Source organism: Rhodamnia argentea, chromosome 9, assembly GCF_020921035.1.
Source record: "Rhodamnia argentea isolate NSW1041297 chromosome 9, ASM2092103v1, whole genome shotgun sequence".
NCBI classification, from domain to species: Eukaryota; Viridiplantae; Streptophyta; class Magnoliopsida; order Myrtales; family Myrtaceae; genus Rhodamnia; species Rhodamnia argentea.
Window position 1 is genome coordinate 20,723,579 of NC_063158.1, and position 11,758 is coordinate 20,735,336.

The 11,758-nt window shown below is 43.7% G+C and overlaps 2 protein-coding genes across 2 annotated transcripts; both read right to left on the reverse strand.

The window, feature by feature from the left end:
• Positions 1–2,317: 2,317 nt before the first annotated feature.
• Positions 2,318–3,995, reverse strand: LOC115753012 (oil body-associated protein 2B-like). The gene is made up of 4 exons (XM_030691479.2): positions 3,650–3,995; positions 3,057–3,139; positions 2,858–2,972; positions 2,318–2,699 (listed from the first exon to the last, which is right to left on the reverse strand). The coding sequence occupies exons 1-4, from the start codon at positions 3,933–3,935 to the stop codon at positions 2,443–2,445; spliced, it is 741 nt and encodes a 246-aa protein (XP_030547339.1). The 5' UTR covers positions 3,936–3,995; the 3' UTR covers positions 2,318–2,442.
• Positions 3,996–5,042: 1,047 nt separating this feature from the next.
• On the reverse strand, positions 5,043–7,473 carry LOC115752981 (protein NRT1/ PTR FAMILY 4.5-like). The gene is made up of 6 exons (XM_030691426.2): positions 7,409–7,473; positions 7,230–7,326; positions 6,802–7,019; positions 6,257–6,700; positions 6,019–6,146; positions 5,043–5,932 (listed from the first exon to the last, which is right to left on the reverse strand). The coding sequence occupies exons 1-6, from the start codon at positions 7,424–7,426 to the stop codon at positions 5,071–5,073; spliced, it is 1,767 nt and encodes a 588-aa protein (XP_030547286.1). The 5' UTR covers positions 7,427–7,473; the 3' UTR covers positions 5,043–5,070.
• Between the last annotated feature and the right edge of the window lie 4,285 nt (positions 7,474–11,758).

Sequence of the window (11,758 nt, forward strand, 5' to 3'; positions counted from 1 at the left end):
GGCATATTCTCATTATCCTTAGCCTGGGAATCCATCGGGCGCAAGGGAAGAAACGTTCGTTGGCACTCTTTTGTTTGGGATACGACCATAACTCCTCGGCATGCATTCCTCCTCCGGTTAATTACTCTAAACCGCCTTCCTACTCAAGTTGTATTGATGTGGTATCGTAGAATTGACAACGGGGTTTGTGCCTTTTGCCGACTTAGACCCGACTCGGTCGATCATTTATTTTTTGGATGCTCTATTATGGGTTCTCTTGCTTTACACTGGGCGACTAGGTGTAACTTACGGTGGCACAACGGTCCTTGGGAGGATTTCATTCGATGGGCTATGCAAGTCGTTAGAGGCCGTTCATTTCCCCATCGTATTGCTAGATTCTCTCTTGGTGCACTTTGCCATATCATGTGGATCGAGAGAAATAATATTCTCTTCGGAGAAAAAGTTCTTTTTGTTCCGGCGATCATCAAGCACCTTGATAAGTTGGTAAGAGACAAGAGCCTCTCATTTGGTTGTGTCCCTAATCTCCCTTGTAATAGGCGTATCCAAATAAACTCGGGGCTGTCACCTTCCATCTTCGATGGCTGACCTTTGTTCTTAGGCTTCTTTTCTACTTTGGTTGTTGTTTAGCCATTTTGACACGTTGCTATTGGTCGGTATTGTTGGCCGTTTGGACTTGTCCTAATTCTGGTTGTATTTTGTTGGCCGTTACACCTTTGCACCCACTACAACACCCTCTGTGTATAGGTGGGTGCGAGGTTTTTGTGTTCGGCCTCTCTTTGTACTTGGTGCCTTGAAAAGTTATATACATACTTATCTTACAAAAAAAAAAAAAAAAGAATTACACGGTGTAGAATCTTGGACTTCTTAAAATTACAACCTTCCTATTTAGCTTATCCTCCAACTCATGCCAACAAAAGACTTCATTTGCCATGTGCACCAAAACTTGCCTTTAGTCTTGGCCAGATTCTCAAGCTCTGGCTTTTCCACAATCTCGGGGACCCGAGGATTAACCCACAAACCAGATTTGATCTGCAAATTATAGGAAAGATTTTCTCAAGAAACGACCGGCTGAAATAATCCATGAATATTGATATGTACGGGCGGGCCATTCTTTCCGGGCTTGCGTCTGGTGCTTTCCATTTAAATTGAGGGCGACGAACTGATGATTCCCGACGTGACCTTATGCGTGCCATTGAATCTTTTTTTCTTTCGGCTTCTTTAGACTTTGCACGGCCACGGAACGAGGAAGATGGCACTGTTTGGAGCGGGGCCGGTAGGCTGCACGCCCTTTGCGATCGCGAAATCCGGCAACGACATGAGCGTGGACCGAAGGAACAGAGCGGCGCAGATCTTCGAGGACAAACTCAACCAGCTCGTCGACGAGCAAAACAAAAAAATTACCCGAAGCCAAGTTCATATACGTGAACATGATTCCGATGGCGCCAAAGACAATTTCACCTAACGGTCCAAAAGTTACTTACCGGATGAGAAGGGGTACATCTACTTGTTTTCGGCCAATTTTACGACGAACAGCCTACGTCTTGTTGCCAAACAAGGGAAACCGGCGGATGCCTAGAGTCGTCGACACCGCGCAACGATTGGATGCCGTACGCGTTTTTCGAACGATTCCACCCGAGGGAAGCCATCGGTGAAGTATCTGCAGGGAGAGCATACCAATCGAGTTCTCCATCCGATACTTATCCTACCGATATCTCGCACTTGTTGGATCGGGTAAATTTGCCGTAGTATTTGGTGAGTTTGCGATTGACTCATTTTCTAATTTTTCCGATCCGGCGAGGGCGGCCCTCATCCGCTCGGGACCGATGTCCCTCGCCCCAGGCCGGCGAGGGTGGCCCTCTCCCGAGGCCGGGGATGGCTAGAAAAAAGAAAATAAACAGAAAAAAGAAAAAAATTAAAATAAACTTGAACAATTGTTAAAATATTATTAAAAATTGTACACATTAGCTTTAGTTGGACGGCTATTGTTCATGTCAGTACTTTCGAACTATATTAACCGAATGTACTCGGTTGACAAAAATGTATTTGTGAAAAGAAAAATGACCCATAAATATAACATATAGGTAACTTTTATACAATTACCATTTTCTTTTACGTTTCCAAATTATCAGTACTTCGCAAAATTACCTACTATTGTGAATTAATGTTTTACCAAGTTTTTTGAATTACATTACCAACTGTGAATTACCTCCTTGTTTGCCTCGGTTGGCAACCTCCCTACATTTACCCGCTGTTTTTAATAGATTATTGACCGAAATTAGCATCACTCATCACCAACTTTTCTCTCACTGTGATACAAAATTACACGGCATCTACGTAGTACATACTGACATTCAACGTATCCATAACTGTACCTTCACAGCCCCAAAACAAAGACAAAACTATACATATGACATTTATTACTCTTAACTCGACTCCGGCGTTTCACGGGAAGGGCGCAATTTTCTTCATCTCGGTTGGAATGACGTCGATCGCGAAGCCCTTGCCGTGCTGCTTCCAATAGTCGGCCTGTGGGTTGATCCACTCCGGCTCCTCGATCTCTAGCCTCGAGGCCCTGAGGGAGTCGGTCGAGATGTTGTACTTGTCGTCTCTCCTTTCAACCAAGTCAGGCCTCACCCTCCCGAGGTTCACACCCTGGGGCGACATCATCAGGGCTGGCACGCCCAGCGGCAGCTTGTCACCTGAGCTCGACCGCGAAAAATGTTCCGCTTAGTGCAAGACATAGGTTCAAAGACCAATGTTAAAAGAGACCAAACCTTACCACAGAACATCCAAAACCAGGCATTGTCCAATTTCAGACCAACAAGTTCAAATGACAAGACTTCATATGCTAAATTACCTCTGTCGACCTGCCATGTGCACCAAAATTTGCCATAAGTCTTGGCCAGATTCTCAAGCTCTGGCTTTTCTACAGTCTCGGGGACCCGAGGATTAACCCACAGACCAGATTTGATCTGCAAAGTTATAGCAAAGATTATCTCAAGAAACGAACGGCTCCAAAAACAAAAAAATAAAATAAAAGTGAAACAACATTCGACCTCATAAGCATGGGAATGCCAGAGCTTCTGCTCGTCCGGAGGAAGAGCTTCAAATATCTTGTCCGACACTATGTACTCCACTCCTGGACAATAGGTGAGAAAAATTGTCAAAAAAATCCTAAATCTATTGGCAGCCAATTTAGTTTTAGATGTTTAGATGATTTGCCAATTTAGTTCTAGATCTTTTGAAGTTTTGTCAATTTAGTCCAATATTGGAAAAAATGCTAATAAATTATTAAAAGATTTAGGACTATACCGACAAATCGTCTAAATATTTGGGACTAAATTAACGTAATTTAAAAGTTCAGGACTATATTGTCAAAAGATTTAGGACTAAACTGACGCGATTTAGGTCGTCAAAAAATTTAAGATTACTTGAATAAAAGTGTTTCGGACTAAATTAACCGTAGCCACCGTAGAATACGTTTAGACCAATAGAGCTCAATCAATCATCTCAATCCGAGTATAAATCTATGTGCCTTTGCAAAGTTTCTGAGAATTCGTTCGATTCATTAATTTTAAATTCCGCAAGCAGCCCAACCGGTTCGCGCAAGAGGAACAAGTAATTAATGAATCCTGTGTGTGACTATTACCGATTAGGCGGCCAGAGGCGGAGTCGGTGTCGTAGACGGCGCACTGGAGGAAGTCCTGGTTGAGGCGGGCAACGAAGTGGTGGGTCTCTATCTGGCGGCCGAGGTCGTGGGCATAAAGGGCGAAGGTGCAGACGTGCTGGCTAATCTGCTTCACCGGCTTCAGCGACTGTAGCATAGCCGCCCCCGTGTCCAGCATCGTCTGCCCTGCAGTCATCGGCTTCCCCGGCGCCTTCTCCCCATGCGCCGTCGGCGGCATCGGCCCAGGTGGCTGGTCGCTCGACGCCATTTCTTTTTTCCCCCAGGCTTCCCTCACTCTTCTCTTTACAGTGATGACTGATGACTGATGAGGTTTTGATGGCTGAAATAGGTGGCGGAAGTTTATAGAGAGAGAGAGAGAGAGAGAGAGAGAGAGAAGGAGGAGTGGGTGGTGAACGTGGGGGCTTCGAGGGACGGCCACGGAGGCGTGCATGGCGGTTGTGAGGTGGCAACGTGGGATGAGAATGAGGGACGTTCGGGGCGCCCTTTGGTTGTGCGAGTGATGTAATGGTCTTTGGATGCATCAAGAAGCTTAACATAGAGAGGCACATGATTCACTAGATTTTTAATCTTTGTTTATTTCGTTAAAAATATTATAAATATTTATAATTTTGAAAAATATTTTTTAGGGTTGGTTTTGCTTGAATTAATTAGTCATTAAAAAATTGTTTCTATTATAGCTAATTATTTATACTTAAATATTTTCGTAAATGATGAAGTTATTTTCCATTCATTTATTTTTCTAAGCGATATAAACAATCGAACAATCGTTTTTAGAAAAAAAAAATTCGAATTATTTATTTTTAGCCAAAGAAACAGAGCCTTTTAAGCATATATATATATATATATATATATATATATATATATATACACACATTTGAAAAGAAAAAAAAATGCACTATTTATAGACAAGTAGGCGACATTGCGAAGTTTCTTGTGCTAATGATGTATAATTTCACCTAGCTACTTCAACTGCAAAAATTGAATGTATAAGGTATTATGTCCTTCACTTATTTGAAAAATCGAATTGAATTTTTTAGGTAATATATGGTAATATGAACTCTGAAAAAAAAAATTAGTAGCTCGTCTACATTGTTTTCGAACGTCTAGGCCAGAGCTATTATTTCGTCTCAACTATAAATTTCTCGTCGATCCATATATATACAAGTTACCCTAAGTTGTTATTCGTGTGGAAATATGGGTCATTATGCAAGTTGCTGTGAAGATGTCCCTTCTTGGGACGTCTCCTATGAGGAAAAATCAAAAGAAGATGAAGAACTTTCTTTTTGCAAGAAGAAACATGCACAAACGAACAAAACACATGCAATTTAAAATACCACACAACCCAAATGTCCACGAATTGTTGTCTTTCTAACTTGGTTCATCTAGTTGGAGACAACAGGCACTATTCGAGGTCTATACTTGTACCTGCTAGCAGCAAACAGGTACACGAAGAAGTTGCTAATACTCAGGATTGAAAGCAGCATATAGAACAGATTCAAATGGTTCCTATTAATGTTGTTCCCTGCAAGCCAACCGCCACTCCTGGTCACGCCCTCTGTTGCCCTGTTCACAATCTTGACCAATATGCTGCTGAAGAAAAATCCAAGCGCCATGGAGCACCACAGGAAGCAGGTCGAGAGCGACTTGATCCCCTTTGGCGCCTCGGAGTAGAATAACTCTAGGAGTCCGACATACGTGAACATGTCAGCGATCCCAAAGATGAAGTACTGGAAGGAGAGCCAGAACACGCTCATGGGCAGCGGCTGAGCGACAGGTATTGCATCAAGCATGCCATGGTCGCGGGCCACCTTTTTCCGCTTCACCTCCACTGTCGCAGCCACGGCCATCGAGATCGATGATAGAACAAGCCCGACACCTATTCTCTGCAGGTGGGTTATGCCTGTCGGGTGGCCTGTGATTTTCCTGGCAAATGGGACGATCAACCGGTCGTAAACGGGGACTATGATGATGAGGAAGGATACCGGGATGATGGGGAGCGAGGCTGGTGGGATCTTGAACGAACCTATGCTTGTATCCATTGTTAGGCCCTGTTGGATGGAGAAGGTCTGGAGCTGAGCCAGGCAAAGGGTCATGATAATAGTGCAGCAGAAGATTGGAAGCATGCCGAGAACGATTTTTGCACTCTCCACTTGTGTCATCCGGCACATCTTCCATGGGTTCTGAGATTCGGATTGCCTGTGTTGCAGTGCTGGTGTATCCTTCACGGCCGCCTTGTCTAGAAACCTGAGATTCTATTGATATAATTTGTCAGGAGATCATAAACTTGAATAAATGTCCTTTTCCTCGTAGGGAAAGCAATGTGCAATGACCTGAAAGTATCTCTGTGAGGTAGAAACTCTTCTTCTCCAGCAGCTTCCGCATCTTTGTCAATCTCGTACAGCTCCGCTGGGTCCTCAGGGAGTTGAAGCTTTCTATTTCGAATCGCGGCAACATATACCTGAGAGCCATCAGTGAGAGCAACCACAATTAGAGCCCTGAATATTTTTCTGTCTTGGGATGATGCTGATCATAAGTTAGGACGAAGCCAATTAAGGCGCTTTCATAGACCTGGACGATTTCGACAATTGTATTGGTTCCTTGAACGGGCTGTATCCAGTGCATCGGCGATCCTAATGTGAATAACACCACGCCCAAGAACATGGCTATAGTAGATAACCCAAAGCCCCTGTCCCATCCTTTGTTGTCCTGTATCCACACGATGAGTGTCAAACTAGCTGCGCCACCGAGACACACTATTAGCAACACCAAGTTGAAGAAGCTCGACATGCTCCTTGCTTCCCTAGGGTCCTTATCGTCAAACTGGTCAGCTCCGTGGGCTGGCAACGCAGCTTTGATTCCGGCTGAACCAACAGCCAACAGGTACAACGCGATGAAGAAAAGAGCAGCATTTCCGCCCCCAACTTTTTCGCAGTGAGCTGTAGGGTTGAATATGTTGCACGTTGGTGGACGAAGCCCGGGATAGTGAGCTTGTACAGTTAGTAATGCCAGTCCCTGAACAGAACAAAAGAAGATGATCATCATCATAATTTTCGAGATGCAGTTCATTAGCTTGCCACATGTTCAAGAGAAATAAATGCCCGTGAAATTTGCACCAAGAATTCGACGCAGCCTGAAATGAGAGTGGCATTGAATCTGCCCATGTACATGTCTGCTAAGGCGGCCACAACAATGGACAGAATGTAGGAAGAGCCCATGAAGTTGGTGAGCTGGTTGGCGGCATCGGCAAAGTCATAGTGCAAGACCCCGTTGAAGTATGTCACCAAGTTCACAGCCAGCGCAATAGTCGCCATCTGCTCAAACCCGAAAGTGGCTGTGACAATAGATGCAAAAACGTTGAAACATGAACCATTCAAGAAACATCTCGACAAGGCAAAGACTACGCATAGTCCGAAATTCTTTTCCTCCCTCTGGGGGGTTTTCGGTTTTAACTTTTACCTGACTTTGAACTGTAATTCACTAAGCTAAAGACTACGCATTCGACTTGGTTGAATCATTAACTTGGGCAAATATGACGCCATACCGAGAATAAGCAAACCAATTCGCATTCCTCCATGTTTATGCCTTAGAGCCGTTCTTCCCTTCCAATCCACCTTCCCTTTGACGAGCTCCGGCTTCTCCTGCAAACGGAACATCTCACACCCAGCAGGACAAGCAAAATTAACAGGGTAAGCAATGAATTTGAATGGACGATAATCAGACCCTTGTTTCGAGGTCCATTTGGCTCTTGAAGTTCGAAAGGGTAGCCACAGACGGGATTTTGAGTTTAGGCCTTTGCCAGTTTGTTATTTGTAAAAGCACCCATGAGATGCCATGACCACTTCTTTCCATCTAGCAATGCCCACTTTGTTGTCTGGTTATGGTTGCATCTTCTTCTTGATGTTGTTGCTGCCGAAAATGTAAGAGACGGCCGACGGACTTGGTCGTGATGATGTCTTCAGCAAAAACGACGGAGAGAATGAGCAGGGATCCTTTCTGCTCTTAACGACGGAGAGAATGATGCGGAAACTTCATATGATGGGTCTCACTGCTTACTTAATTACGGTCGTGACTAAGATCTCACACATTGATCATCCTAGCGTCACTGAGGTGGAATTCCTTGATCTATGGAGCTTGAATGGAGAAAGAGGGGAGCCAAATTTTCGCGGTACATCGTTGAATGGGGAAAAAAAAAAATTTCCGTCTTCCAATTGTGATAATTCTCAAATTTTCAATTCAAGGTTATGACGGCCGCAACGGTAGCTCGAGATAGGGCGTCCAGTCAAGTTAAATCGTAGGTCGGCTTTCTAGCTAAAAGTTGTTGATCAAACGGATGGAGGACGTCCAAATCGCATGATTCCCGCTTGGAATGTTCACATTTCCATGCTTCTGCTGAAATTGTCTTCCCAAGGAGCTGTGTTGGATGATGGAAATGTTGGCTTGCGTTTGTTAGCAACACAAGAAATAAACTGACCCTCCAAAAGTTCTGCAATAATAAAGGACGACTGATAGTTCCATCGACTAGAAATTTCATATACAGTGGCTGCAAAGGTATCGGCTAAAACCAAACGCTCTAGACAGCGAGGAGAAGCAGTCCATGATTCCGCATTGAGCGCGACATGGTAGCCTCAGGACAATCACAAACAACAAGCACAGAAAGAGGCTTTCGTGTGCCCGATTCGACCGACTATTCGGTCGTATTCGCTCTTGCGGAACGCTATTCCTTTTTTCTGTTTTTCCCCCTTGTTGTTTCCCTTTCGTTCTTATCGAACTTGTGAAACCGGGACCAAAGCCAAATGAACTGCTAGTTACAGAAGTGGACGACGGTAGTACAATGGCTTTTTGGGAAACAATCACGAATTTGTTCTTGAAGAATTAGAGAAAAGCATTGTGATAATTCGCATTTCATCTTGTACCACAATCACGAAGCTATTTATTGGACTATTTTAAGTACAAACTAGTAAAAAACATACCTAAAAAATACAGTTATAAGCCTGCAAATTAAGGAACCAATCTCGCAAATTAAGGGATACTAAGAAATCATTTCCTAACTAATTATTCATGGTTATTTCATAATAATCACAACTTAAAGATCAGGATAATTCAACACTCCTCCTCAAGCTCAGAAATAGATATTTTCCATTACCAGCTTGGAAATTATTTCATGAAAGGTCCCACCATTAGGTCCTTTGATCAGCACATTTGCTAGTTGATTTCCAGATGGTAGGTAGGACATGAAGATCAACCCCTCTTCTAGCTTTTCTTTGATGAAGTGTCTGTTAATTTCAATAGACTTCGTCCTATCATATTGTTCGGTGTTATGAGCAATGTTAATTGCTGATTAATTGTCACAATACAGGTTCATAGGACCCTCCCACTCAATTTTCAAATCTTATAGGATGATTTTGAGCCATAATAGCTCGCATATTCCTTGGGTCATTGCTTGAAATTTTGATTCAGCACTTAATCTTGCAACTACATTTTGTTTTTTACTCCTCCAAGTCCCTCAATTTTTACTAAGAAATGTGCAATAACCAGATATTGACCTTTTGTCCACCGTGGATCCTATTGAAGAAACTTCTCATAAAATGTTTTGATGATTTCCAAACTATCTTTAGCTACTTATTTTACCCTTGGTGTGTAGATGTTTTAAATCCATGGCTAAGAATTACGTAATGATCAGCAGATAAAGATCGCATGTAGTCGAAACATTTTCATGAAAACATCGGCTAAAGACCATGAAAGATTTGGTCATTGATAGTTGATATCAGAGCTTGGAAGATCGGATCTGCGGAGTTGTTTGAAGTCCAAACAAGCTGATGTTTGTGAGAAAAAGGCTAAAGTAGTTGTTGTTTGATGGGAAAGCACGAAGGGATAACTCTGGCCTCCATGGGGAACTATTCCATGCTCCTATCTAAGTCTAACAAAAGGTTTCAGCATGGAATAGAAGCTATGCACCTATTTTTGGCAAGTCTAGACTGTCTTGCAAAAGTAGTCATATGCGAAGCTTCATTTCGAAGACAAGACATCTTATTGACCTCCAACAGCTCTTTTGCTTCTTCAAGTATGCTCCAAGGATAATGTTGTTGCTGCCTATAAAAAGGGAACATCGTGACGGCCACAGGACTTAGACAAGCAAATATTATGGACACCTAATTTTGTCGGTCCCCGTTAAATTTAATTTATTTTTTCTTAATGCTTAAAATAGTGATAGGTTAAATTCGATTTGCATATTTCTTATTTTATTTGCAAATTTGGGAAAATATAAATTATTTATAGCCTTTTGTTTTTATAAAAGAAAAAGAAGAAAAAATTTTGAATCGGATTGGGCCAGGTCGGCTAGAATCTGCGTGGGCCGCCTGGCCCATTTTTTCCCTACCCCCGTCCGCACGTTCTGGCCTACGTAACGTAGGCCCAACTCTTTCTCTTGAACGGCTTGGGCCCCCGCCCCCAACCCCACCCCACCCCCGCCCCCCACCCCCCGGCGGTGTGCAGGAGGAAGTGCTTCACCGGACCTCCATTTTGGACAGCCACGAAGCTTAACATGTTTCCTCCACATCCGCCTATATATTGGAGCCTATAGCTCCAAGAATGGGGGGCCCGATAGTCACAAAGTCGGTGAACCGTGGAGGTTGAAGCCGAGACTTGCAAAGGGGAATCGGGGCAGAAGAAGGTCGTGCCGCCGTCCGATCGCCCAGGCGGAGCTTCAACAGTCCACAATCCACCTCTAGCTTGCTTCTCGCCACCGTTGAAGCCCACGAACAAGTTGGTTTTCCCTTGTCTAGAGCTCTCCATTTTGCTCGATGGGGGCTTGCCAATCCGAAGCTTTTGCTTCGGTTTGGCAAGCTTCCAAGCAGTTCGAGGAGTAATGTGAACTCCCTTTAGCTTGGTCATAGCTTGCTCTAGCTTTGGTTTGGTCTTGTTTGTCTTGATTGAGTCTCGAAAAGTCAGTCTGCCTTGTGTTCGACGAAATGTTTGTCGTAGTCCCCCAAGAGCTTTTGGACCAATTTGAGCCAAATCGTCACATATTTGTACCTGTTATTGCTTGTTGTGGTTTGTCCTGCTTCTGCCTAGTCTGCTTGTTGTGTTGCCTCGGCTGTTTGTGACCATTTTGGTCGCCGGCAGCTTTTTTGCTCGAAGACAGGGTAGGCCGTGAGGGAGAGCCCATGCTTCGCCGTCTCTGTCACGACGGAGGAGGGATCACCGGTACAAATAACTGGCTACCCAGTGATCAGGATGAGGTCCTGCCCAAGGCCCATGGGTTGGTTGGACTAATTGATCGTCGGTAGCTCGCCGATTGGACCAAACTGGTCCTTGTCGGTTGCGCCGTCAGTGATCCGACTTTGGCGACTTTTCCGTGCTGGAAAGGATGTTGCTGGTGTCGATTGATGCTTGCTCAAGGAGCTCGAGGTCGAGCCTCACGATGCCCATGGGTCAAGTTGGACTAATTGGCTGCCGGAGGCGCGCCGACTGAGTCGTTTTCATCCTGTTAATCTTTCGCCGGTGATCGGGTACTTGGGCTGGTTTTTAGGTCACCCGCCTTCTGTCGAGTCAAATAGGACCCGAGCAACGTCATTTTGGGTGGGGGGCCATTAGAGCCTGAGCGACATCGTTTCGCTTGGTCGGCCCCCGAATGGTGCCGAATCTTCTGCGTAACACTTTCTCGGTCCACATAAGCACACAATGAAGCTCCAACGTTTTAGGTTATGCACTGGAAATGGCGCCATTTTGCATTTTCTAAAAAGGAAAATAAAAAACAATATTTTTTAAAATAAAAAAATATTATAAAAATCAGAAAAATTTTTAGAAAATAAAAAAAAATCAGAAAATTCCTGGAATTTAGAAAACTGGTTTTTATGACCTTTTTTCCCCTAAAGTGAAAATTTTCACCCTCAAATTGGCATTTATTGAAGACCGATGTCATATCCGATCTGATTACTTATGTATTCTGACCTTCAAGTCAGAATTGTTTATTTAAATATGGTCATTGTTGAATTGTTTTGCAATGTATTCATTCTGGTTTTTATTTGGCATATTTACTTGATTGAGTGTTTAACACTGTATTATCTTTTG

What these genes read in the sequence shown, in the direction of transcription:
- LOC115753012 (XM_030691479.2), bottom strand. Translation starts at nt 3,935, where the DNA reads ATGGCGTCGAGCGACCAGCCACCTGGGCCGATGCCGCCGACGGCGCAT. An exon ending in CGCCTCTGGCCGCCTAATCG is followed by an intron (nt 3,140 to 3,649) that starts GTAATAGTCACA and finishes CCTATTGTCCAG; the next exon opens with GAGTGGAGTACATAGTGTCG. An exon ending in CACATGGCAGGTCGACAGAG is followed by an intron (nt 2,700 to 2,857) that starts GTAATTTAGCAT and finishes GGTCGAGCTCAG; the next exon opens with GTGACAAGCTGCCGCTGGGC.
- LOC115752981 (XM_030691426.2), bottom strand. An exon ending in AATTGGTTTGCTTATTCTCG is followed by an intron (nt 7,020 to 7,229) that starts GTATGGCGTCAT and finishes CTATTGTCACAG; the next exon opens with CCACTTTCGGGTTTGAGCAG. An exon ending in CAGGCTGCGTCGAATTCTTG is followed by an intron (nt 6,701 to 6,801) that starts GTGCAAATTTCA and finishes TGTTCTGTTCAG; the next exon opens with GGACTGGCATTACTAACTGT.